General features: G+C 36.6%; 1 protein-coding gene across 6 annotated transcripts in view; it reads right to left on the bottom strand.

Moving 5' to 3' along the window:
- SLC41A2 (solute carrier family 41 member 2) overlaps window positions 1-25301 on the bottom strand; it is a 103966-nt gene that overhangs the window by 67368 nt on the left and 11297 nt on the right. For 5 of the 6 annotated variants that reach the window (XR_012078463.1, XM_072973079.1, XM_072973077.1 and 2 more), the window contains exons 2-3: window positions 15225-15945; window positions 3132-3239 (exon numbers count right to left, since the gene is read on the bottom strand). Coding sequence is in view for 5 of the 6 variants with exons in the window: in XM_072973079.1 (XP_072829180.1) it covers window positions 3132-3239; window positions 15225-15779 (663 nt within the window). In the remaining variant the exon portion in view is untranslated. Of the gene's footprint in view, window positions 1-3131; window positions 3240-15224; window positions 15946-21307; window positions 21327-25301 lie in introns of those variants that run through there. The other variant, XM_072973080.1, reaches the window with a different exon arrangement.

Raw genomic sequence — 25301 nt, 5'->3', positions numbered from 1 at the left:
TTCATGCCAATTTCAGGATCTTCTCAGGAGCAGAATGATAGGAGGACTTTTATAGAAGAGACTTTGTAAAAAATACTTGTACACTTCAAGGTACATTCATTTGGTTACTTGAGAAGGTTCCAGTAAAAGAATTGCTTTCTCTGTAAGCAACCAATGGTTTATTAGTAAGTCTTGTGACTGTTGCCTTCAGAGTATAACATGAAGGCTATTTTGTTCAAGCAACCCTTCTTAATATATAACTTTTCCATCTTGTTTTAATATCTCGCAGAAGTACACCACAAGGCAGTTTTGACAGCTCTTCTATGCCATGTAATTTTCCTCAGGCCAAAAGAAGTTTCCACTCCTGGCATCTAGGATCAGTAGTCCTCCAAATCTGTAACCCAGCTCTGAGACCCATGGCGTAGAAGGCCCCACTTTGCACCTCCTTTAGCTTTGCCCCATTCTACAGGAAGAAGAATACACAGGGCCCAAGCAGTGTGCCCACTCGAAGCCTATGCTTCATCCCCTTCTAGGCCGTGCTCCAGATACCTGGGACCATGAATTTCCCTGACCAAGTGGCCTGCAGCCCAATCCTAGGGCTTCTTCCAGAAGTCAGTCCTCCTGAAGGCAGACCACACCACCATTGGTGAATGCCCAATCCAAGGAGTGCTCAAGGGCTGGCTGATTGCTGGGGGTATAGATGGAGCTTGGACATGAGGCCTGAGGTATGTGACATCTTTCAAAGTCCAGGACACAGAGCCAAGGAGAGGGGAGGAAGGGAGCAGGCCTCAGACCAAGGGCTGGCTCTCTCCACAACACTATGTTCCAAAATAGGACCCAAGAAGTCCAGGAATTCTAAATTTGATCTTGGACTTTCAGATCTTCAAAGAACATATTTGCCAAGGTTGAAAGATAGAAAATTTTTTTTTAATTTGTAAGCTTGTTGTACAATTTTAAACTACATAGATAAATGGTTATATGGGCTTCTGTCTGTATTCCTGCCCCAGGCTCAACTGCAAAAGTGAATCTGTATAGAATGCTTATAAATACCCGACATTATTACACTAACATCATTACACTGATTAGATACAACAGGAACCTAGAGGGGTCTTTTCCCAGATTTTGACATAGCTAATTCACCTTTATTATTCAGGTTCCAGCTTACACACTGCCTCTCAGAGAAGTCTCCCCTAACCACCAATTATAAAATAGCCCTCGTGAATCATCTTTCATCACATTATCCTGTTTTATTTTCTTCACTGCCCTTACCAGTATCTGAAATTATTTATGTAAATTCCACCATAGCAGAGACCTTGCCTGCCTTGCTATTCATTTACAGTCTAATGGATTCTTATCTTATGCCACAGGTTATAATCTGTAACTATCATTATTTTGTGGCCCAAAATGTCCCAGATCTGGCTAGTATGTTACACTCTATCTTTTGTTGTATTCTCATTTCTCTCTCTTTTTTTTTTCTTTTTGCATTTCTTTACTTTCTGGCATGACAAGATGCCTCAGTCTCTCCTCTGTAAAACAGGAATAGTGCTTATCTCCTAGGGTTGTTATAAGATATCCTTGTAAAGCAGTTAGTACAGTGCTGGTGCACTATGAGTGCTCAATAATACCCAGTATTTCATTACTGTCCTGGGCAGAGTATGGCTATATGACCTTTTATCTGTGAAAAAAAAAAGGGGGAGCTTAGAAAGATCCTTAGGGCATACAAAACATTTCCTCTTAATTGAGCAAGTGAATAGTAATATTAATAAAACATTATTTAATGCATTTCCTCTCCAAACATCTGCTTTACTCAAGAAACCTTAGGGAATGTGTAGAGTTGCCTGAGGAAAAAAAGGGAGAGGGGAAGAGGAAGAAAAGAGGGCTCCCATCAGCAACATGGTTGTTCAGCATCCACATCTTAGCTACCTTTAGATACACAAATGTTTTTTCCTAGTTCATAGATAGATTCACTTGTTGTAGCTTCTTTAAAGAAAAAAAAAAAGCCTCATCTACTAACAGCACTGCAATTAGTTAACTTTCGATGATGGCTTAGTTAACTTTTGGCTAACACTCAGTGGCTCATTGACATGAACCTCACTAGCTACATGGTTTTAACCATAATTTGATGAATCTCCAAAGAATGGTATAGTGACAAAACAATGTCTTTTTGGGCTACTAAAAATAACTCAGAACCTTGAAAGTGGCCATATTTTCAAAAATGTTTAAACTTTCTAGATGACAATTTTGCAATATGTGGCTAAAGTCTTAAAAGTATGTTTTTTTTCCTGAACAGTAATTACAAGGCTAGAATTTGCCTGAAAGAAATTAGAAAAGAATGCAAAACTATACATATAAGAATATTCATTACAACATTGTTTACTGTAGCAAAGCCTCAGAAAGAATCTATGTATTCAGTAACAGATGGTGGATTAAACTGTGGTAGAGCTATGCAACAGAAAAACACATAGCCAATAAAAATAATGACATAGGTCTACATTTACTGACATGGAAAGATGATTATGATGTATCTTCAAATGGATATCACAGATTATAAAAGAGAATACATAATTCCAGCTCTATTTTAGAACATACAGTATGGTTATATATATATAGTGTGTGTGTATATATATATCTATGTTATGATATATTCATGCTTAAGTAGAGATACCCGATACCCAAGTACAGAAGGATCTATACCAAAAATATTAATAGTGATCATGCCCCGTGAAGAATTTGAGGTAGTTCTAAATTTTCTTTATACTTTTTTCCCTTTCTTTCAGTTTTTATAATAAACATGTATTATTTTCACAATCACAAGAAGTTTAAATACCAATCAACCAACCATCAAGCCATAAAGAATCTCAGTATCTCAGCTGCCCATGTCTTAAGCACTGATGATAACTACCCAAACGCCCTACAATGAGAGGCAAGAATACTTCTTCTCAGGATAAAGGAGGGTCTATTATTCTAAGATGAGACAGTTGGGGAACATTCAGGGCATGATAACAGGCACAACTACTTAGCATAGCCCTGAGGTTCAGAAATGTTATCAGTAGACAGAGGAGAAAATCTTCTCCTGACCCAAGTTCTCCTTAATTGAGAGAAACAGTAAATGTAAAGATAAAATACATGCTTTGAGTTAGGAAAAAACTTACCGCAGTGGATAACCGGGATGCCAATGTCATTTCCAAGTTCCCTTTGAGACCAAGAAGTGCAGGAACTAAAATGAAAACTTCCGTTACTTTTTTGAACACCTCCCAGTGCTGTAAGAAAAAAAAAATTTTTTTTCTGACACTCTTTTAAAAACATTTGAGAACAAAGACATCAAAAAACCTCAGCCTTTTTGTCCAATGTTGCGTCTACATTTTGAGTAACTATACAGGTCATTTAATCAGTGAATATTTAGCTTAACTCTTCTCCAGAGTTCTGAAACCTGCGTTATTTGAGAAGATTCAGTTAGAGCTGGGAGTAAGCTGACACAGTCACCACAGCCCATACACCGAGTGTGCTGCGGGGAGCCACTCGTGACGGAGAGGCTGCCGCGCACAAGAACTTGGGCGTAAAACCCCAAAGTGCAGGGCGCCAGGCTCTGAGATTGAGGCTGCCGAGCACAAAGGTTGGGCCTAAACTCCCACAGTGCGGGGCGCCGCGCTCAAAGGTCAATTGAGTTGAAACAATCTCTGTCCCGCCCCCCTTTTACTGAAAGAATACACCAGGTGCGTTAATATTTGAGGACATTAAGAGACCTTCGGAAGGAGAGATACTATCGGCACACAAGTTAGCGATCTTTGCCTGAAGAACAATCACCTGAGTTAATAGTCACCTGAAGTTATTAGCAAACAGTCACGATGTTAGTTTAGAAGAATCTTACCTCAGTTTTATGATCTTGTACTTTAATTTTATGATCCTGGTTTTGGGAACAGTTGATCCGGTTTTTAGGAACAGTAAAAAATAATGATGTTTCTTAGTTAATGACCTTACTATGCATTGTAATTTGCTCTAAACAATACTGCTGCCTACGTGCAGGAATGTATGAGCTAATGGGTTAAAGTCATTATAAAAGAACCACCTGAAATAAACTCGTGGTCCACTCTTGACCTAGCGTCTTGCGGGCTAGAGTGAGACCCTCTCAACCCCAACTTTTCTTGTCTTGCTGTCTTTTTGTTACGTCTTTCCTTTTCTCAGTCCTGCAGCACAGGTTTCTGGACCTGATCGATTGTCGGCAGGCTCCGACAGTGTGCTACCAACTCTGTTACTCTTACATCTTACTTTAACCCTTTATGACGGCATGAGTCAGTGTAACTAGAGGTTCAGAGCACAGACGTGAGAACCAGATAACCCGTATTTGAATCTTGATTCCAACACTAATTACAATAAACCCACAGAAAAATTAAACTAATATTATTAGTTAATTTCACAAATGAAGAAATAAAGATTCAGAGAAGTTGAATGATTTTTCCCAAGGTCAAAAGACGGGACCTAGAATTGACTCCGGGAGCCCTGAGTCATCCCATGTTCTGGCCCCCATTCTAGGGTGTGAGGCAAGAGGAAACTGGAAATAAGAAAATTTGTGATACCAGGCATGGATCTGTCATAACCTGGCTGTATGATCTGGATGAGTTATGTACCTTTCTGATCTCAATTTCTTCATCCATGAAATGAAGATAAAACCCACCCTGTCTAGCCTATAGGAAATAATGAAAATGACAGATATTAAAGTACTTAATAAGGTGAAGAGACCATACAAATAACACAAAGTGCTTTTTTATAAGTGCTATTAAGAGGTAATTGTCCCAGTATGAGACTTCATGGACTTAGCATATTAATTTATGCCAAAAAAAATCAAGAACATAGTTTTGTCATTAACATCAAGACAGGTGAGAAAAGTAAGACCTAAATCCATCACATAAATGAAAGAAAATTTCAATTTGTCCCTACAGTTTTCCCTAGAGGCTGTTTCAAACAGGTGCAGAACTAGGGCCTAAAAAGAGTTTAGGAACTGTTCATCAGATCAGGTAAAAACCTGGTTCAAAGGATTCACAAGGGAATCCCTCCACAGTTCACGTCAATTAAGGATAGGCTTAAAAAAAGCAGCTTCTCAGATCCCTTAACCTGTCAAAAAACTAACAATTTTGTCTGTTTTATGATGGGTAAGGATTCTGCTGTGCTAGTGGGATACGCACACTTCAGAGATGATGGTGGCAGTGATGATAATGACCATGATGAATAACAAAATATTATTAATAATAATAATAAAACAATAACAATATTCAACTGATTGCTTGTTATGTGCCAGATCCTGTTCTTAAGGCTGAATCATTTAATCTCAACAACAAACTTACAAGATAGATATCATTTTTATCAAATTAGATGTAATTCAGGAATACATTTTCCCTAGGTCATAATTTTAAGACATCCAACTATATGACTTTAGAAACACCAGAATATCCAAATTTCTCTGTCAGTCACATGCCATCCCACTTTAGATCTGTTGGAATGCACTCCTTTGGGTGATTAGCACTCTTTCCAAGATGAATTCAAATCAAATGCTCCTATGAGAATTACTGTGAAATCACTAACACTAAGCATCGATATAGCAATAAGAACTATCACATTGATTTCCTACCTTGTGCCCAATAAATTTGCCATTCTTTTCTCTACAACTATAAGGGTGTGCTTATAGACGTTCCCAAACTTTCTCAGCTCACACGTACCCAGGTGTTTCAGCAATGTTTTCATGGCATCCCAGGCCAAAAGAAATACCTAACAGTCCTACTAAGTAGCTAGGTCCAAATAATAAGTATTTCCTAACAATTTAGTAGTCATATGAAGAAATAATACAATAAACTGAAAAAAATATTTTTATGTCATATAACCACAAGTACTTACTAGTGGGATGTGTGTACCTCTTAGGAATGGCACAACTTCTCAAGCGTTGGAATTGGAAATTACCACCTTCATTTCTTGTTCTATATTGATTTTTGTCTGACATTTGCTTTTTTTCACAGCACCACTGAAAATCTAGCTTTGCAAAGGTATGTCATCAAGAGAAATAAGAGTATGATCTAATGTTGAAACACCTCGAGCCAGCAGTCTATAGGTTGTCCAAGAGATGTCATTGTGTTTCCCTCAAAAATTTACAGTATCTCACAGCAACCCTGGGGTGTCCAGACACACAGTTTGGGAAATGTGAGAACAGTGAAAACAGTACAGTACATTAGACAAAGGCAAGGACTCTGGAATCAGATTATCTGAATTGAAATTCTGATACTACGATACTACTACTTTAACTGTATGACTTGAGCAAAACTACACTTTACTTTCTTCATCTAAAATAGGGTCATAATGGTACTTATCTCATACAGTTGTGCTCGGGACCATGCCTGTACATAGTAACGAATAACAATATTGAGTGTTTATTAGCTATAACACCAGAATACATTATCAGTTAATTTTCCTGTCAGGAGGAGATAATGCAAAAAAAAAAAAAAAGTCCAGAAAGAGGATGCTGGGACAGCTGGTGCCCAAAATAAATCTCACTTACTTACAAATTTTGCCATAACACAGACATGTCCTCTAAGGTCATGAAAATTATTATGCACTGCTAAGCTTCTCTACAAGAACATACCCTAAAGGAAATCAACTTCTAATCTTACCAAATTTTAGATATCTATCAATATCCACAATCTCAGGCAAGCACACAACAAACTTAGTGTCAGATTGCTAACACAGGTACTGGACTCAAAACCAAAAAATCTACTAACGTCCAAAAGGACAAATAAAAATGAAACAAACAAACAAAAAAACCCCAATAAAATAAGTTGAGGAACACATCCATAGAGTCCTATCTTAAACAGAAAAGGCTTTAAAAAATCTAATTGGTAAAAGAAGTTTATGCAGTTTTAAAAAACTTACATACCCCAAGTTTGGAGATTTGTTTCTCATTTTAACTTATAAGTTGTTTAAAAAACTAAATCCATTCACTTTTAGACATATGACAAAATGACCAACCTCACTCATAATTACAGAGATGCAAATGAAAAGGTGATCAGTTTTCTTCTGTGAGACTGGTAAAGATCAAAAAGTTGAATAAGGGAAAGGGGAACAGCTCGGTGGTAGAGCACATGGTTCAATCCCCAGTACCTCCATTAAAAAATTAAATTAAATTAAAATTTTTAAAAAGTTGGTTAATACTCTGTTGTTAAGAAAAAAAATATCCTGTTGGTAAGAGTATAAGGAAATAGGCACTCTATTACACTATTAAACCTATGTAAAGGTTTAATTTATTTAGGAGAATGTGGCAATATCTATTAAATGTAAAATGCACAAAATTTTCAACTCAGAACTCTACTTCCAGGAATTTATCCTAAATATAAACTTGAGCATGAATTCAAACATACATGTAATGAGTCAACTTCACCACTGTTCATAATTACAAAAGATTTGAGGCACTTTAAGTCCCCTTCATCAGGTAACCTGGTAGAAAAACAATGATACATGCATACAATAGAGCATTATATAGCTGGACAAGAATCTGGTAAATCTGCGTGTATCCATATGGAAGATCCGAGATAAACTGAGAAGAGTAAGGTGAAGAGCAACATTATAGGATGTTTTTTATTTGTGTTTTTAGCAAATACACACACACACACACACGTTAGCATATATATATGCATGTATATGCATCGTGTGCCTATTGAAGGAGACAGAAAAAAATACCAGTAAATTCTAAAGAAGGGGATAGAGGAAGGACATATAAAAGGAGACTTCCTTCTCCACTACATATTCTTTCACACAGTTCAAGTATGCTTTACCAGATACATAGGTTTTTCATTAAATTTTTAATTTTGAAATAATTACAGATTCACATACAGTTACAAAAAGTAATACAGGGAAATTCTATGTACTCTTCGTCCAACTTCCCCCAATGGTAACATCTTGCAAAACTATAGGACAGTATTACAACCAGAATATTGACATTGATATAATCAAGATACAGAATGTTGACATCACAAGGATCCCTCCTGTTGCCTTTTATAGCCACATTCACTTTCCTTCACTCTCAGCCCCTTCTTAATCCTTGGCAACCACTGATCTGCTCTCCATTTCTTGAATCTGTCAATTCAAGAATGTTATATAAATGAATATAGTATGTATAACATCTTGAGATTGGCTTTTTTCACTCAGTATTATTCTCTGGAGATTCATCTAGGTTGTTGCATCATCAGTAGTTCATTCCTTTTTGTTGCTGAGCAGTATTCTATCATACGGATTTACCAAAGTTTGTTTAACCATTCAACTTTTGAAGGACATCTTGGTTGTATCCAGTTCTTGGCTATTGTGAATAAAGCAGCTGTAAACATTTACGGACAAGATTTGTGTGAACATAAGTCTTTATTCTCTAGAATAAATGCTCAGGAACACAATTGCTAGGTTGCATGAGAGTTAATGTTTAGGTTTTTGTTTTGTTTTAAGAAATAATCAAAGTGCTTTCCAGAGTGGCTGTACTATTTGAAATTTCCACCAGTAGTATGAGAGTGCACTTCTCTACATGCTCAACATTTGTTATTATCACCACTTTCTGTTATAACCATTCTGGTAGGTGCGTAGTGCTATCTCATCGTGGTTTTCATTAAGTAGAAAGGTACTGAGTATCTTTTCAAGTTTATTTGCCATCTGTACACACACTTCAGTGAAATGCCTCTTTATGTCTCTTTGCCCACTTTCTAACTGGGCTGTTTTTATTCCTTTGTTTTTGAGAGTTCTTTATATATCCTAGTCTTTTGTCAGATGCGTGCTTTGCACCTATTTTCCTTCCACTCTGTAACTTGGCTTTTCATTCTTTTAACAGGGTCATTCACAGAACAAAATTTTTATATGATGAAGTCCAGTGTATCCACTTTTCCTTGTATGGATCATGCTTTTGGTGTCAAGTCTGATTCTACCAAGCCCTAGATCCTGAAGATTCTTGCCAATGTTTTTCTAAAAGGTTTATAGTTTCGCATTTTATATTTAAATATGTGATCCATGTTGAATTTATTTTTCTATAAAGTATGAGACTTAAGTTGAAGGCTTTCTTGTTTTGTTTTGTTTTGCCTATGGATGTCCAACTGCTCCAGCACCATTTGCTGAAAGGGCTCTTATTTTTTCTCCACTGTATTTCTTTTGCATCTCTGTCACATTTAGTTGGACATATCTGTGTGGGTCTATTCTGGGGCTGTCAGTTCTGTTGCATTGATCTGTGTGTCTATCCCTCCACCAATACCACAGTCTTGATTACTGTGGTCATTTTAGTAAGTTTGAAATCAGGCAGACCGATCCCTTTCACTTTACTTTTGTTTCAAAAAAGAAAATTCTATTTTCTTTCCCTTTGCATATAAATTTTAGAGTATTATTTATTCTATAAAAATCTCGCAGGGATTTTAAAAGTTCTGTTAAACTTGTATATCAATGTAGGGAGAACTGACATCTTTATTATGTTGGGCCTTTGAAGCCATGAATATGGTATGTCTCTCCATTTATTTAATTTTCCTTGATTACTTTCACCAGTATTTTGTAGCTGTCAGCATACAAGTCCTATACGTTTCGTTAGATTTACATCTAGGTATTTGAGAAAACGCTATTTAATTTTTAATTTTTAATTTAATTCGTTGTTAGAAAAAGCATTTATTTTTGTATGTACTGTGTATCCTGAGCCTTACTTACTAAACTCATTTAACAGTTCTAGGAGGGTTCTGTTTTTTGTGTGTGTGGTGGATTCCTTAAGATTTTCTAAGTAGACAATCATGTCATCTGCAAAGAGGAACAGTTTCATCCTTTCCAATTTCTGTCTTTTATTTCCTTTTCTTGACTTAATACACTGCACTCTGTTAAAGGTAACAAATGTGGCCATCCTTGCCTTGTACCTGATCTCAGGGGAAAGCATTCAGTATTTCACCATTAAGTATAAGGTGGAGGAAGTTCCACTCCATTCTTGTTTACTCGAGTTTTTCTCATGAATGAGTGTTGAATTTTATCAAATGCGCTTTCTCCATCAGTTGATATGGTCATTTGATCTTCTGCTTTGGCCTGTTAATATGGTAAATTACATTGATTTTCAAATAGTGAATACTTGCATCCCTGGAATAAACTTCGCTTGTTTGTGGTGTGTAATTCATTTTATATGTTGCTAAATTCCACTTGCCAATGTTTTGTTAAGGATTTTTCTTTCTGTATTCAGAAAAGATACCGGTCTGTAAATTTTTGTTTGTTTTGCACTTTCTGGTTTTGGTATCTGGATAAGACTAGCTTCTTAAAATGAAGGTAAGTGTTCCCTCCTCTTCTATTTTCCAGAAAAGCTTGTGTAGAATTAGTGTTAATTCTGCTTTAAACACTTGGCAGAATTTTCAGGTGAAACTATCTGGGTCTGAAGCCTTCTTTGGGAGCTTTTTAAATTATGAATTAAATTTCCTTATTAGGTATAAAGCTATTCAAATTACCCACTTCATTTTGGGTGAATTATGGTAATTGTGTTTTTTGAGGAAGTGGTCCACTTTAAGCTGTAAAATTTATGTGTGAAGAGTTGCTTGTAGTACTCCTTTGTTACCTTTGATGCGTACAGGCTCTGTAGCCATAGGCCCTATTTCATTCAGATAGTGGTAATTTATATCTTCTTTCTTTGTCTATTGCCAGTCTTGCTATGAATTGTCAGTTTTGCTGATCTTTTCAAGGGATCAGCTATTTGTTTCACTGATCTTTTTCTACTGTTTTCCTGCTTTCAATTTCATTGATTTTTGCTTTTATCTTTATTATTTCCTTTCTTCTGCTTGCTTTGGGTTTATTTTGCTCATTTTTTTCTACGTTTGACATGGGAGCTTAGATGAGTGATTTGAGGTTTTTTTACTCTAATGTATGCATTTAGTTCTGTAAATTTCCATTTCTGTATTGCTTTACCTGTGACTCACAAATTTTGATGTTGTATTTTCATTTCATTCAGTTCAATGTTTTGTTTTGTTTTTTATTTTTCTTCTTCCTCTTTCACCCATGGATTATCTGAAAGAGTGCTGTTTGGTCTCCAAGTATTTAGAAATTTTCCTTATGTTACTGATTCCAAGTTTGATTACACTATGGCCAGAGAACATACTCTGAATGATTTCAGTATTTTAAATTTGTTGAGGTTTAGCTGATGGCCCAAAATATAGCCTATCTTGGTATATGATCATTAAGAGCTTGAACAGAATGTGTACTCTTCCGTTTTGGGGTGGAGTCTTCTATAAACGTCCCTTAGATCTTGCTGGTTGATGGTGTTGTTGAGTTCTTCTACATCCTTGCTGATTTCCTATCTAGTTGTTCTATCAATTATTGAGAGAAGGGTGTTGGAGTCTCCAACGCTAATTGATTTTTCTATTTCTACTTTCAGGTCTATTGGGGGCTCTCATTGTCAGCTGACAGGATGAAAGTGCCAGCACTCTATTTGCCCTTCTCTGATTCCATCCTGGCTGAAGTGTTGCAGCACCTCATTACAGCCTCCTCTCTCCCACCCCAGCTTAACTGACAGATAAAATTATATATAATACATTTAAAATGTACAGCACAATGGTTTGATAAACATATACATTATGAAAGGATTTCCACCATCAAGTTAATTAACCATCCATCACCCCATATAGTTACCTTCTGGGAGTTTTTTGGTGAGAATGCTTAAGATCTGCTCTCTAAGCAAATATTGAGTATTCAATACAGTATTATCAACTACAGTCACCATGCTGTATGTTAGATCCATAATACTCTTGTAATTGAAAGTCTGTACTCTTTCACACCAATCTCCTCCCACTTCCCCTACCCCCACCGTTCTACTCTCTGTTTCTGAGTTTAACTTCTTTTTTTTTTTTTTTGGCTTAAGATTCCACAAGTAAGTGATACCATACATCTGTCTTTATCTGACTTATTGCACTCAGCAAAATGCCCTCCAGGTTCATCCATGTTATGCATTACAGCTTCTTAAGGAGGAAGTCTAAGTTCCCCACTGGGCCTTCGCTGATGCGGGTGTGGGTGGGGCCACTGTTTTTTCTGTGGTGTCCAGCTAGAGCAGAACAGTAATTGTCTAAAACTTTCCTGTCTTGTTAGGGCGCCCCCTTTCTAGTCATTTAGCTACAAAGAGCAGGCTTTTGTTGGGGTTTTTTTGGTTTGTTTTGTCTGCCCTTAGCATTTCTCGGTTGTTGGCTTTTTTAGCTCTAAGTCTGGGATACATGAGGCAAGAGAAAACCGAGGGAACTCACCACTGTTTTATTCCTTGAGTCCTAAGCCTAAGCGGCCTGCTTTCTTCTTTCCACCTTTCAGGGTCTTCTTATATTTGTTTTATACAAAGTTCCCAGTGCTTTTTTGGTACTTAATGGGAGAAATAGGTAAAAGTACATCTACTGCAGCTTCTCGGAAGTGGAAGTCCATCTATTATTTTTAAAATAAAAACTAGAACATTACATCAAGGTGCTTGTGCCTTCCTGGGGTCATAGCTACGTTAAAAGAGGTATCTTTAACACAAACTCTAAAACTGCAGCTATATTTTATAGGGAGGGACAAACATGGTGTGACACCTTTCTAGCTTTGCAAAATGAGAAACTGGTGACAAAAATTAGTCCAACATTGATACTGCCCTCTTACCTTCTTTTTGCACTTCTAAAACACTGGTATTTAATTCACAAAACTTTAACAAAGCATCCCTTTCCTCTCTGACCTCTCTACACATCAGAAAAACAGCCCTACTCAGAGTTCCAAGGTTAGAAACATAACTCAGGTATTGTATCATTCCATTGAATTTTGAAACATACACACAATGCATTAACAGCACTTAATAAAATAAGGAATACTTGAGAGCTATACTATGGTTTATTTCAAAAGAATATTTTTCAGCACTGCAATAATACTGTCTCCATAAAATACAAGATCTCGGGGCTTTGTAGACATCAGCTTCCAATAATATTCTAATAATAAGTACAAATTTACCTAGGAATTACTGGAAGTTGTAAAGGTATTAGCTCAGTTTACTTACATTTCTTTTAGATGGATGGGTGGCTAACACTAATCTCATTTTATAGAATCTTATAATAGATTAAGTCTATAGACAATCCAAGATTCACATATAGCATGCTATACAGAGAACAGGATTTATCCACAGACAGGGCTCTACCATTTACTAGCTGCATATTCTTGTCTGAATCACTTAAAACTCTTTGCTCATTTTCAGTGAGAGAAGACAAGACAAGGAGCTTGGACCAGGCAATTGCTAAGGATTTCCGATCCTGACATTCTATGACTTAAAACTCTGAAGTTTGATCATCAAAATTCCAAAATTTTTATAACAGAGGGAGAACTTAATTTAACTCATTCTTTTCAACAAGGAGTCACTGAATGTCTGTTCTGTGTAAGGCGTTAGGCTGGTTTTTTCGACTGGACCCTACTACAGAGTGACCAAAGACTACGTGGCCAGTCTCAACCAACCCCACCTACTAGTTGGAAGAGAACTTGGATTTATTTAGAATATTAGTTCTCAAACTTCAGCCCACGTCGTAACACTAGGAATCCTTATAGACTGCTTAAAAGAGATTGCTGGGCCCCACCTCCAGGGTTTCTGATTCAGTGGAGCTGGGGTGGAGCCTGAGAATCCTTGTGGCTGACAAGTTCCTAGATGATGCTGAGGCTGCTGGCTCAGGGAGCCCACCTGGAGAACCTGATTCAGGTAAGGTCCTATATATGAGGAGCCAATCCTCCAAAGGTGTCATTCCTGCCTTCTCTGCACAATTTTCCATCTTCATCTTCCTTGATACAATACCCACTCCCTCTCCTTGGAGAAGCAGTTACATTCCTATTTTTTGTGGTTCTGGTGAAATTACTGATCTGAATGCTCGTCTGTCCCAGGGACAGCAGTGTAACTTGAACTGGGCTAATCATAATACTGTATCTCCCTAATCACATCACTGATTCTAGGGGTAAGTGTATGACCAAAGACAAGCCAACTGCTCCATTTTCCCCTAGAATTTTCCAAATTAAAGACAGGAGAGTGCATTCTTTCCTTTGTAAAACAAACTAAAAGGATATGACCTGACAACTGTCAGCAATCATATGCAATAGGAGCGAATAAGGACAACAAACAAAATATAAGCTGAAGTAAAAGACAAGACAGAGAGAAGGTAGAGAGAAGGTAATCATAAATTAAGTCCCTGATTTATTTGTATGAGGTAGGCTGTACACCCGCTTTTCCCAGTTACCAAAGACAATGCTTTCTTTCTTTCTTTGGCTTAAATTACAGTTAATTTAAGTTAGTTGAGTTTAAATTTCTTACGACAGAAGAGTGCTGACTAGTAGAAGGTAATCCAAAGATAAGACATGTTCCCTATAAACAGATAGTACAGTATTTGAAAGCATAAGTTTTAGAGTGGGTTTAATTCAGCCAGTTGTGTGACCTTAGGCAAATCTCTCAGTTTCATATATAAAATAAAAATAACATCACCTACCTCAGAGTCCTCATAAGCATCAAATGAGGTAACTCACGCAGTGTACCAACAAAGAACATTCACTCAATGAATGATACGTGTTAACATTACACCACTTACTGAACACTGATCTCCCAGGTACTGTACTAGTGCTCTACATACTCTTTTACTAATTTGTGGCCAAAATGAATATAAGGGATATTCAAGGCACAAAAACACAGAGGTAGGTTAGACTGAGACAAAAGCTTACTCCTTTGAATAAGCCTGAGTATGTAAAAGCAGGCATTCTATATCCCTATAGGTCTTTTTGGTACCACTATAGAGTTCCTATGGCAACCAATTTTTACCTCTATGGGTACTTGAAAATACCTGCAACAAACAGAAAATCAATTTTTTAAGAACTATATCACTTACAGTAGCATAAAAAGCATCAAATAACTAGGAATGAATCTAACTGAAAATGTAAAAGACCTATAAAGACCCAAACTGTAAAACGTCTATGAGAGGAAGTAAAGACGACCTAAATAAACGGAGGGCTGGTCCATGTACATGTATTAGAAGACTAGGCATTGAGAGTCAATTCTCCCCCCCAATTGTCTCTGAATCACAAATGCAACAACATTTTTTGAAAACCTATAAGCTGTTATACTGAAACCAGAGTCAGCATCAGTTCACTTTAACTAAAGGATAAACTAAATCTAAATATGTTTGAGATTAGTAACCTACAGAGAGTACTTTAAACAACAAAGACAGTGAAGTTAAACAAAGATAAAAACCCACCTGGACTATATCCAAAACCATGCCAGCTGAAACTGTTCCAAAACCAGCTAGCAAAAATGGCACAAGTATTTGCAGTGCCATGACACCACTGGATTCCTTCGGTAACTTCTGGTTTGCTTCCACAATGACATCTTCATCACCATCACTAGATACATTGTCATCTTGTAACATGGCCGTAGTTTCCGAAGTCTCCCTTCCATCACAGTAATTGTAGTTGGCATAGTCGTCATACTTCTGGCTACAGCTTGATGGTGTGTGCCCATTATTGCCATGAAAAGACTGCTCGGAGAAACTGTGATATTCCATGTGTTGTTCAGATCTATTACTAAAAGTCTGTGCTGCAGCGGATAACCCATCTTGCCAAATGCTGTTTGCTTTTTTGTGCCTATCTTCCTGGTTTTTCTGGTAAATTACTGGAACCATACTCAACAGCAAGTTTAAAAACTTATCAGACTGAATTGTACTTAAACTTGAAGTCCAGTCTACAAAACCTCCTCCATTACTTGGACCATTACTTGTTTTATTAGTAATAGACCTTCCTTTAGTATTAGTCATATTGTCATTGCAAAAGACCCTGCACTCCTTAGATCTCAAGCTTCATGAACTATAGCAGATGAATCAGAACCACACCAACACTGGTTTAGATTAAGATGTTGACTTCATTGTGTAAAAATGTTTCCACTAATAAAAGATGTTCAGAAGTTCCACAGAGGGAATGGATCTGGAAAAATAAAATAATTTTTAAAAGTCAGATTAACTGTCTTGATACTTCATAGTTAAAGGTATAAAATATACAAGTTCTTTAACCAACCCCAAGGTACTGACGTTATACTCTGTGGGCTTCACACATAACTGCTTTGTGCCGTACAACTACTTTGTTCTTAGAAATATACTAGACAGTTTTTGTGTTCGCTAAATCTTAAGTGTTTATCTTTGCATATTTTATATAATTAATACCCATGTTAAGTCTTCAAATATCAAATACCTGTAAGTTCTACAATAGACAAATTTATTAAATAAATGGCTTCCGTTACTTATGTTGAGGTCTCAGAATCAAATTGCTACAGCCCTTAACATATGTCAGTACAACAAAAGGGAAGGTACAGGACATTATATTTTAAACGTTAAATAATAATCCATGTTACTTTATTTACAACTTAATATAATATACATTTTATTATTAAAATACGAAGAAACAGTGACAATGTTCATCATGAAATTACTTTATAAATATCCTGAATACTGTTCAGGGTATTTATTATACATATAAAATTAGGCTGATGTCATAGTTCTGATATAGAAAAAAGTCATTATAGTTGATTTAGGAATATAATCCCTCTGTTAGCTAGGAAATAACCAAAATGGAAAGGGATTACAAATATTCACTTAATCCTCTACTTTGCAAGCCAACCAAAAGAAAGCTTGTAATGCCCTTATCACTTAATGTCCTTCTCAAAGTCAGCTCTGACCCTCAATCCCAGAGTAGGCTCTTGATTGGCTGGCCAGTGATGAGATTCTCCCCAAAGGTCTTGAACTAAGAGATACAGACAGATTTTGTGACTATTTTGAGAGTGGCGGGCACTGAACTTGCGAGGTCATTCATACATCACCTGACCAGGGAGAGAGTCTATTTGGCCAGCTGCTACCACAGATCTGGAGGCTTTCAAGGCTATCAGAGTAGGTCTAAAGGCTTCAGGAACACCCAGCCCTGTGTTACACTTCCAAGAGCACCCAAGATCAAGAAATTGGCCCTGATTTGATAAAGGATAGATAGCTCCACTGTCTAACTGGACTGCCCACCCACCTAGACTAAGAATTGCTCCTACTATACTTCTGCTTTTAATGAAAACTGTCATATTCTTTAATATCTGTTTTCGATTTCTTAGAATATCGATCTCCTCTCCTTGGATAGGAAGATCAATAACAAAGAATGGCTGAGGGAAAAAGAGAAAGGGCTATGTTGGGGACAAGTGGATGCTAAGGCCTGGTTCATCTATTTAATCACTCACTCACTTTCCTTTCTTCCCTCTTGTAATTATGGAGGAGTCTGGGAATTCCTGCTGGGGAACACTCCTAAAATACAGATTTTAGGACTCCAGACCCACTGACTCAGAATATCTATGTCTGAGGCACATAAATCTTTTTTTTAGCTCTCCAAGTGATTATAGGGCAGACATCCTGTGGACTTGCAACGAGAATCCAGACATTAAGCACTAGTTGCCATTTTTGCCATTTGCAGGCTGATACAAAGTCAGTGTTTAAAGAAAATCAAATGAATGGAAACAAGGTCCAGAGTGAAGCAAAGAAGAAACTAAGCAGTCCAGAAAGAGACAGAAGGCCAGAATAGCTGCCTGAGAACCTTCCATGTAACAAGAGGTTCAGCTTTATGTTGGAAGTTGTGAGTTTCCAGGCAGCCTTACATGAGTCAGTGGTTTCTTTCCTTCAACCCATCCACCTCTTTTTAAATAGTGAGTATGCCCCAAAGAGATCTTTAATCAAAATACAAAGCAAATCTCAAGGGGATTGAGCTTTAAGACAAGTCTACTCCTCTGAAGGGCCAGTGATGGATACAGACAGTTTCTTCTTCCTCTTGAAGCAGAACTACAAGGATGATCAAAATGAAAATGCAGAGAAATGTAGATAAACAAGAAAGATGACAGTATCTGTATCACCACTTAGCCACCATTCAGCTCAAAATGCATGCTCAGGAAACTTGACCCATAGCACTAAATAGAAAAATGGAGGGGAGAGAAGGGAAAAAAGGGGTGAGGGAATCTCCCAGGACATCTCTCCTAGAAAATTTGCAGGACATGGCTAAAAAGCACATAGTTTACACTGAGTTTACTGAGTTTATAACGAGTTGACTGGTGGGATCCAGATGCAAAGACACATCTAGCTCATACTTCTGCTCCTAGCATTCTTACTTCACTATAAGCTATCTAGGTTAGACAGATACTCAACCAGGGCCACTGTGTACAGAGATCAGAGCCTTTGTATAAATTTTAAGAGTGCCTCCTAAAAAAAAGAAGCTCCAGGAGTGGAGTCTTGGGCTGGATTTCAACCCACTCCATCCCCTCAGCCAATACCATCATGCCCTGCAGAATCTGCACCACCGTACACAGCAGACTGGGCAGCTAGCTGAAATATAAACCATGCTTAGAGAACATAAAACATGTACTTTTGTTGCTGTTTCCTCAGCATGTTTCCAATTTTTAGCTAATGGTACCTCCATTTCCTGCATGAAACCACACTTGTCCTATTCCATGAGATTCTGGTAACCACAGTACCCTACCGTCCAGACCACATAATAACAAGCACCTAGAGCAGGCCTGAGTCCTTCCCTGGAATTTCACTTGTTTGTTGGCTATTTCCTGAGTGCACCTATTAGATGCTAGAGTTACATGATTAATAAAAGATTCACCATTCCTGCTTCTAATGGATTTTACCTTATAGCAGGAAGGAAAAACAACAGTCAGGTGAGCAAATAAATAAATGAGATAATCTGTGATAAAGGCCATGAAGGAAACAGTTGATTTAAGAAAAAGTGAATGACTTACAGGGCTATTTTAGAGGGGAAGGCCTCTGGAAGAGTGTTTTCTTACTTCCATTTGGAGTGAAATAATTCTGAAGCTGTCACTATGCCTTCCTCCTCAAAAAGCGCCATCCACCACCACCCCACCACGAACATCTGGAGGAAAGCTCGTCTTCATTATAAGGGGTTCCAGAGAAACAGAGAATCAGAGCTAGCAGATGATGAGAGGGTCCTGACAACATAATTAGAACTTCTATCTCATTTATTTAAACCCATCCCACCCCTATTCTTCCCAATTAGACTGGCCAATAAATTTCATTGCTCAAGCTAGTCTTAGTGGTGTTCGTCCTAACATCTGTTTTTTAAATAATGTAATTTGGGAGTACTAGGAATTATCTTACTACAAGTGCATGCCATGGACTACATATCACCAACCTGCACTGAGGAAAACATGTTTATTTTTATTTATCCTTCATTTTATCCAGGTAATGAGCAGCCAGTTATTCTGATGCTTGCATACTGACAAGGTCTATTAGCTTCCTAAAGATTCCTTGAACTTTCTTCCTTTAAAGAAATCACTTAGAATAACTGATTACAATCAAAATACTCTGTGGCTGATTTTAAATAGGTAATGTACATATATGCCACTAAAAAAACCCCTGGTTGCTCTATATTGTTATTTAGCCTAGAATAAATAAAAACAAGTAAAAATTTTAAAAATAAGTGAATAGAATTGGGCAAAGTTTCCACTGGTTTTAAGGTGCTTTAAGTAAAGAATGCCAGTGGAGATACTTATGGGTCACTCTTCAGCCAAATCTGGTACCAACATAGCTGAGAAGAAACAATGTCTCTAAAAGTTTGTATAGTGAATTAAGTTTAAATTCTCAACTCCCTTTGTAAGTTATAAAGTAACCCAACTCCAGGAAAAAAAAGAATCCACTACTTTATTCACTAATGGCCAATATTTGCACAAAACAAGAGAATGGTCACATTTGGGGAAGCAGTATAAAAGCACACTGGCGTGGGAGTTGGGAGTAGGGTTAGAGCATGTGCGTATTAGCCGGCATGAGATCCTGGGTTCAATCCCAGTACCTCCATTAAAAAGAAAGCATGGGGCGAGAGCCTCCAAAGATAGTGGTTCTATTTTTTTAAGCTTGGTAGTAGATACCTAAGTGTTTATTGTTCTTTAAAATTATTCATTACATTACATGAGTGCTTCAGTATGAGTGATACTGTGACAGATTTTACTATTAATCCCAGTTATTGCTTTCCTCCTACAAGAGGATTATTATCTCTACCTCTTATGTTACTTGCAGGGAGGATTATACTTCCTCATCTCCACTGACATCAGGGTTGGTCGTATGACTCATGATGGCCAATGGAATGAGAGCAGCGGTAACATCTACAGAGACGGTGATTCAGCTTTGCCTTCTTCTCCCTCTGTCATGAGAATGACATGTCCTAGGTAAGTGCTGCTTCTTCAGACTGGGTCCTGGGACAAATATAACATGCAGACCCAAAGCTACTGCAGCCAGTATGCAGCAACCTACAGGCAACACGTAATATGAGCAAGAAATAAAGCTTTGCCACTGACAGCCACTGAGAGTTTAAAATCGCTTACAACCCACAGCATGACCTAACAAAAGCTAACCAAAAAAGTATGTATTTTAAAAAGGAGTCTGAGAATAGGAAAAAGAATATGTATGTGTATAACTGAATCACTATGCTGTACACCAGAAACTACTACAACATTGTAAATCAAAAAATTTTTAAAAATAAAAATAAAAAGGAGTCTGACCTACAGATTCCTACCTATGTTAGTTTAGGAGAGTCTCTCTGATATACTAAGCACTTGAGGGTTGGGTCTGTGGTTAAAGAGTTTTAAGCAGTGGTTTCTAAACATTTAGATCTCATTAACTCAGTCAAATTTCCACCCAAATTTGACCAAGTTAAAAATAACCTTTCCCTTAAAAATAAGTGTACATTTTAACATGAAAATGTAGAAAGGACAAAATCTTGGACTAAAAACTTTCCACTGAACACATTTAGATTTATGAAGAACTCACTTTACGTTCCCTGTAAAAGCATTGTCACGGGCCAGCATTAATCCACAGAGTCATGTCAGGGAATCACTGACTTAAAGGAAAATAAACTAATACCAGACAGTCCTTATGAATTCAACTTTAGTTACAAAAACAAAAACCTTAATGCTAAAGTTGCTAATTTTTAAAAATTAAGAAAAAGAAGTGTATGTGTGTTGATTTACTAAATCAGTATCTTGTAGAAAATCTGCAGGTCGTGCTGAAGGAGGGATTCTGTTCCATTGCAAAGGTTAAATGATACTATTGAAAAACTTAGCAGAGCTGTGAGTTAGCAGGCTTAAGTCAAGCCTCATTACTAAGAAAGACAATAAATGGAAGTTTAATACTTTGTTATCTTCTCATAACCAAAACAAAAAGATTATCACATGCAGTCAAAAATCCGTTATCAGGTGGGTATTTTACATTTGTATAAACACATAAAACCACAGCACTTTCACACACATACATACATACACAAAATGACCTAGAAGTCAAGTCACATTATGGTGATTATGTATTCTGAGCTTTGCCACTCCGCAAGTGTGCATTCTGCTCCTTCTATTTCCTCTTTGAGTCTCTGTCTTCTGTGTTTCTGTTTGCTAGTAAGAGATATAGACAGTTACCAAACAGGATGTACTATGTGGTCAGCTAAATCAGCTTTCAGAGAAGTTATGCCAAACAAAACTAGACCTTAGCTGATATTGTACAAATTATTTTCTTGTCTTTTAAAAAGTTTTGGTACATTCTTTTGAATAATACCCAGTGAGCTCTAAGTTGTTTAACTGTAAATTGGTTCATACAGAAGGACTGTGTCTATTTAATTTGCTTTTTGCAGAACCCCCAAATCAGGCTGACTTTATGGCAGCTTAGTTTTCTTCAACTATTTTCATTTAAAGAATGAAACCTGTATAAATGTAAATCCTCGCCAATTTCAATGATTAACTCTTTCCATTTAAACAAAAACGATTTTTAAAGTCTCAGTAGCCTTTTAGGTATCAGTTTTATCATCTGAACGCCTCAGCTTCTTCATTTCATACCCCAAACTCCTTTTTCCTGAAGAATTTACCATCACATCACTTTTCTCGGCACACATCCCAAACAGCTCTTAAACAGTCATCCTTCTGGTCTTTTCATGTTCACTCTGATGCCCCTTTCTGCCATCCTGTCTGCCGTGACTTGGCTGCCAAACCCTTCTCCCTCAAGAACTCAACAGAACCCACAAGGACATCCTAGTCCCATTTATGCGGATCACAGACCTTGACTACTAAACCATCAGAGCTAGCCCTACAGCTATTACTAAAATCATTCCTCCTTTTTAACCCTTTGACTTCACTATTCTCACCCACTAGGCTCCCTACATTGCTTATTTTGGGTTCCTAACTGTTTTAAACTGACTCACTGTCTTCTATTAGATTTCTTAAACCAGTTAATTATTACCTCTTATTCTTCTCTAAGCTTCCTTTATTCAATCAGATTTCCTTTATTCAGCACTTCTGCATTTTCTACCAAAGTGTTCCTAACGTCTGGGAACTTCCACCTCATTCAAAAGGTCACAATAAAAGTTTACTACCTCAAAGAAATCTACCCAAATTAATGTAGGATTAAGGGTACAGAGAAGGAAAAAAACAGTAAAAATTAAATGCCCAAAACAGTTAGCAATTTTCCTATCACTTACAGCAAAAAAAAAAATTCTTAATGGGAAGTATCCATTTGGATATCTACCAATTCTCACATAGCAAAGATGACATCTTGTTTTTCCTATGATATTTAATATATCACATGACCCTCAAAAGTTAAAAATCGATATGGCACTGTAAAAGAAATCTCCAGAATTCCAAATGCACCATTGCTGCTCAGCAGAAGTATAATTCACGCTATCCATTAAAAATGTATAACTAGAAAGAAAGAAAAAAAAGGGTACGGATGCCTCCTGTAGCTAACCAAGGAAAAAGGACTATCCCAAAGCAACAATTCTAAAGAATGAAGGTAACTATCCCACAAACTTCATAAGGTGTAAGTCCAAACAACAGCTGAAGTATAGTAATATAAATATCTTGTCCCACAATTTTTATCCTTGTTTAGCTCATTTAAAAGTACTTGGAAACTGAAATACAAAAAATGCTACCTCACAAATACTGTCCTCCTTGATTAAAAAGCTCACATCTAAAGTGGAATGAAACTATCTCCTCCCCTACTCCTTTTTTTTGTTGTGGCTGAAATGCATAGACTTAGCTTCTAAAACAAAAAATATCTTGACTTCTTTGGCTTAAACTGGTAACTGTCTACTTAAATTGAATTCAAGCACTCACATAGCTTGTATTTAGGTAAAAAGTGGTGACATCAAACTTTCTTGGTTGGGTAGTCCTGATATTCTGTAACACACACAAAAGCTCGAGAAATCACGGGCATGATTCAGCTACTGATATCCTAAAGCTAGCTGATTCCACAAAACATCGCTCATTTCTAATAGAAAAGAGTAACATCATAAAATTTATCTATCCTAAAATTTCTATCTGCCTGATAGACAGCTAAACATTTGTAAAGAATTTGTTTGAGCCCAGAGAAATAAGTGGGTATAATAAAATCTTCTGTATAACAAATCTTCAATACATCTGATACATTTTCACATATTGAAATATAGGGAAGTCATTCTGGCTTACACATTAGTTAACTTGAATTTTATGCTAACTGAAAAACAGCCTGTTTGCGGCATATCAAACATACATTGTACATATGCTTTAATTATTAAAATAAAGGTATTTTATAAAGGTATTAAAATAAAGGTATATACTGACCAGAAGTAAACAAAGTTCTTATTAAAAACAAAGATTCAATGCCCCTCTTGCCAGGATGCCAATGCTGTTCCTCCTATAATGATAAGACTCCCTTTCCCAGGTGTCACGGCCATACCGACTCGCTGGTCTGTTTTTTTTTTTTTTTTTTTAAACTTTGAAGAAATATATCCCTGACTTTGACAATGTTTCTTTGTTCTGACAAGACATAAAACTGTGCTGGAAGCCATGCTTCTCGGGAACAGTGCCTCAGAGTAATCTGGGAACCCAGCTTCTGGGCTAGACCTCAATTTGGCCCAAATAAAATTCTTTCCTATTCTTATTACTGTTTATTGATTATTTATTTTGATATATCTCAAATAATTTTTCAAAGGAAACCAGACCGAGACAACTGATTTTGTTTTCAGAATCATAACCCTCAATCCCACTTGAAAAAAAAAAAGTATTTTTTAAAAGAATGTTTATTTGGAAGAAGGATATATCTAAAATAAGCCAATGAGTCAACTAAAACACAGTTAAACTATTACTGCTTATTGAGAAAATGCTGACAGAATACACACGGTGTATGTCCAAAGAACTAAGGGTAGTGCATAAACAAACTACAGTTCATTCTACCAGGTGCTATCAGTTAGATTATATTTAACCCCTATCAAACCAACTGAAAAGTGAAAAAAAAATCAATTATTTAACTCAGTATTCTGACTAAATTAATAACAATACATAAATAGTTTTATAATACAGGAAGAACACAATTACTAACAATATCAGTTAGTGCTACTGTTTGAAACAACTCAGTGAATGTGGCTAAATTGCAAAGGAGTTAAATGAGAGGACTCTGTTCTGAAGCCAAGAAACTGCTTCTAAACAACAACAAAAATATATTTCTCACAGTGTCTTCAACATTTCTTACATGGATCTTATTCAAAAAAACTACCAAACACACAATGACTACCTTCTGCAATTAGCTTGCAATTGACATTCATTAATTTCCTGCAAACTGCTGGGGAGAAAATCACCTCCCTCATCCCTGTATAAAGACACATGAAATTTTATTTAGAATTTATATCTACAGAAAGTCTTGCTACTGAAAATGGTATTTTTCTTTAATAAAGACTGAGTCTCCTTTTATTTTACTTAAGCAACAAGAAAACTTACAGTTACATCTGAAACTCAAATCTATGATGGATTTATTCATCTCAATATTATACTCTTAGTTTTATTTTCTCTGGTACTGGTTTTGTAACTTTCTTCTTAAACCAATACTTCTTGTAGATATTGTCTTTTATAAAAAGACTAACAATATTTCCTTACTGGTTTCTCTGGTACTTATAAATCTGAAATACCTAAATTTAGAAACTAGGTAACTAGAGTTCATCAGTATTTTAAAAATACAGAGTAATTATTATTCAGAACTCACTAAAAAGTATACTTTCATATTTTAAGCCTTAATAAATCTTTATATTCTTAGAGAGAATTCAGTTTTTTAAATGTGAACACACTTCTGGGACCTACCTAAAATACACACTTTACTCTTTCGTATAATTCAACTGACAACTAAAAACAAAAGCTTTCAGAATTGTAAAGTGCAGAAAGGTTGCCAATGTGTCAAAGTTTAAAATAAAAAAATCTAAGGAAAGGGAAAAATGATTTGCCAATGTAAGGTTCCCATTCT

Source organism: Vicugna pacos, chromosome 12 (genome assembly GCF_048564905.1).
Source record: "Vicugna pacos chromosome 12, VicPac4, whole genome shotgun sequence".
Classification (NCBI taxonomy): domain Eukaryota; kingdom Metazoa; phylum Chordata; class Mammalia; order Artiodactyla; family Camelidae; genus Vicugna; species Vicugna pacos.
The sequence above is the reverse complement of the archived record's forward strand: the minus strand, read 5'-3'. Positions and strand labels throughout refer to the sequence as shown.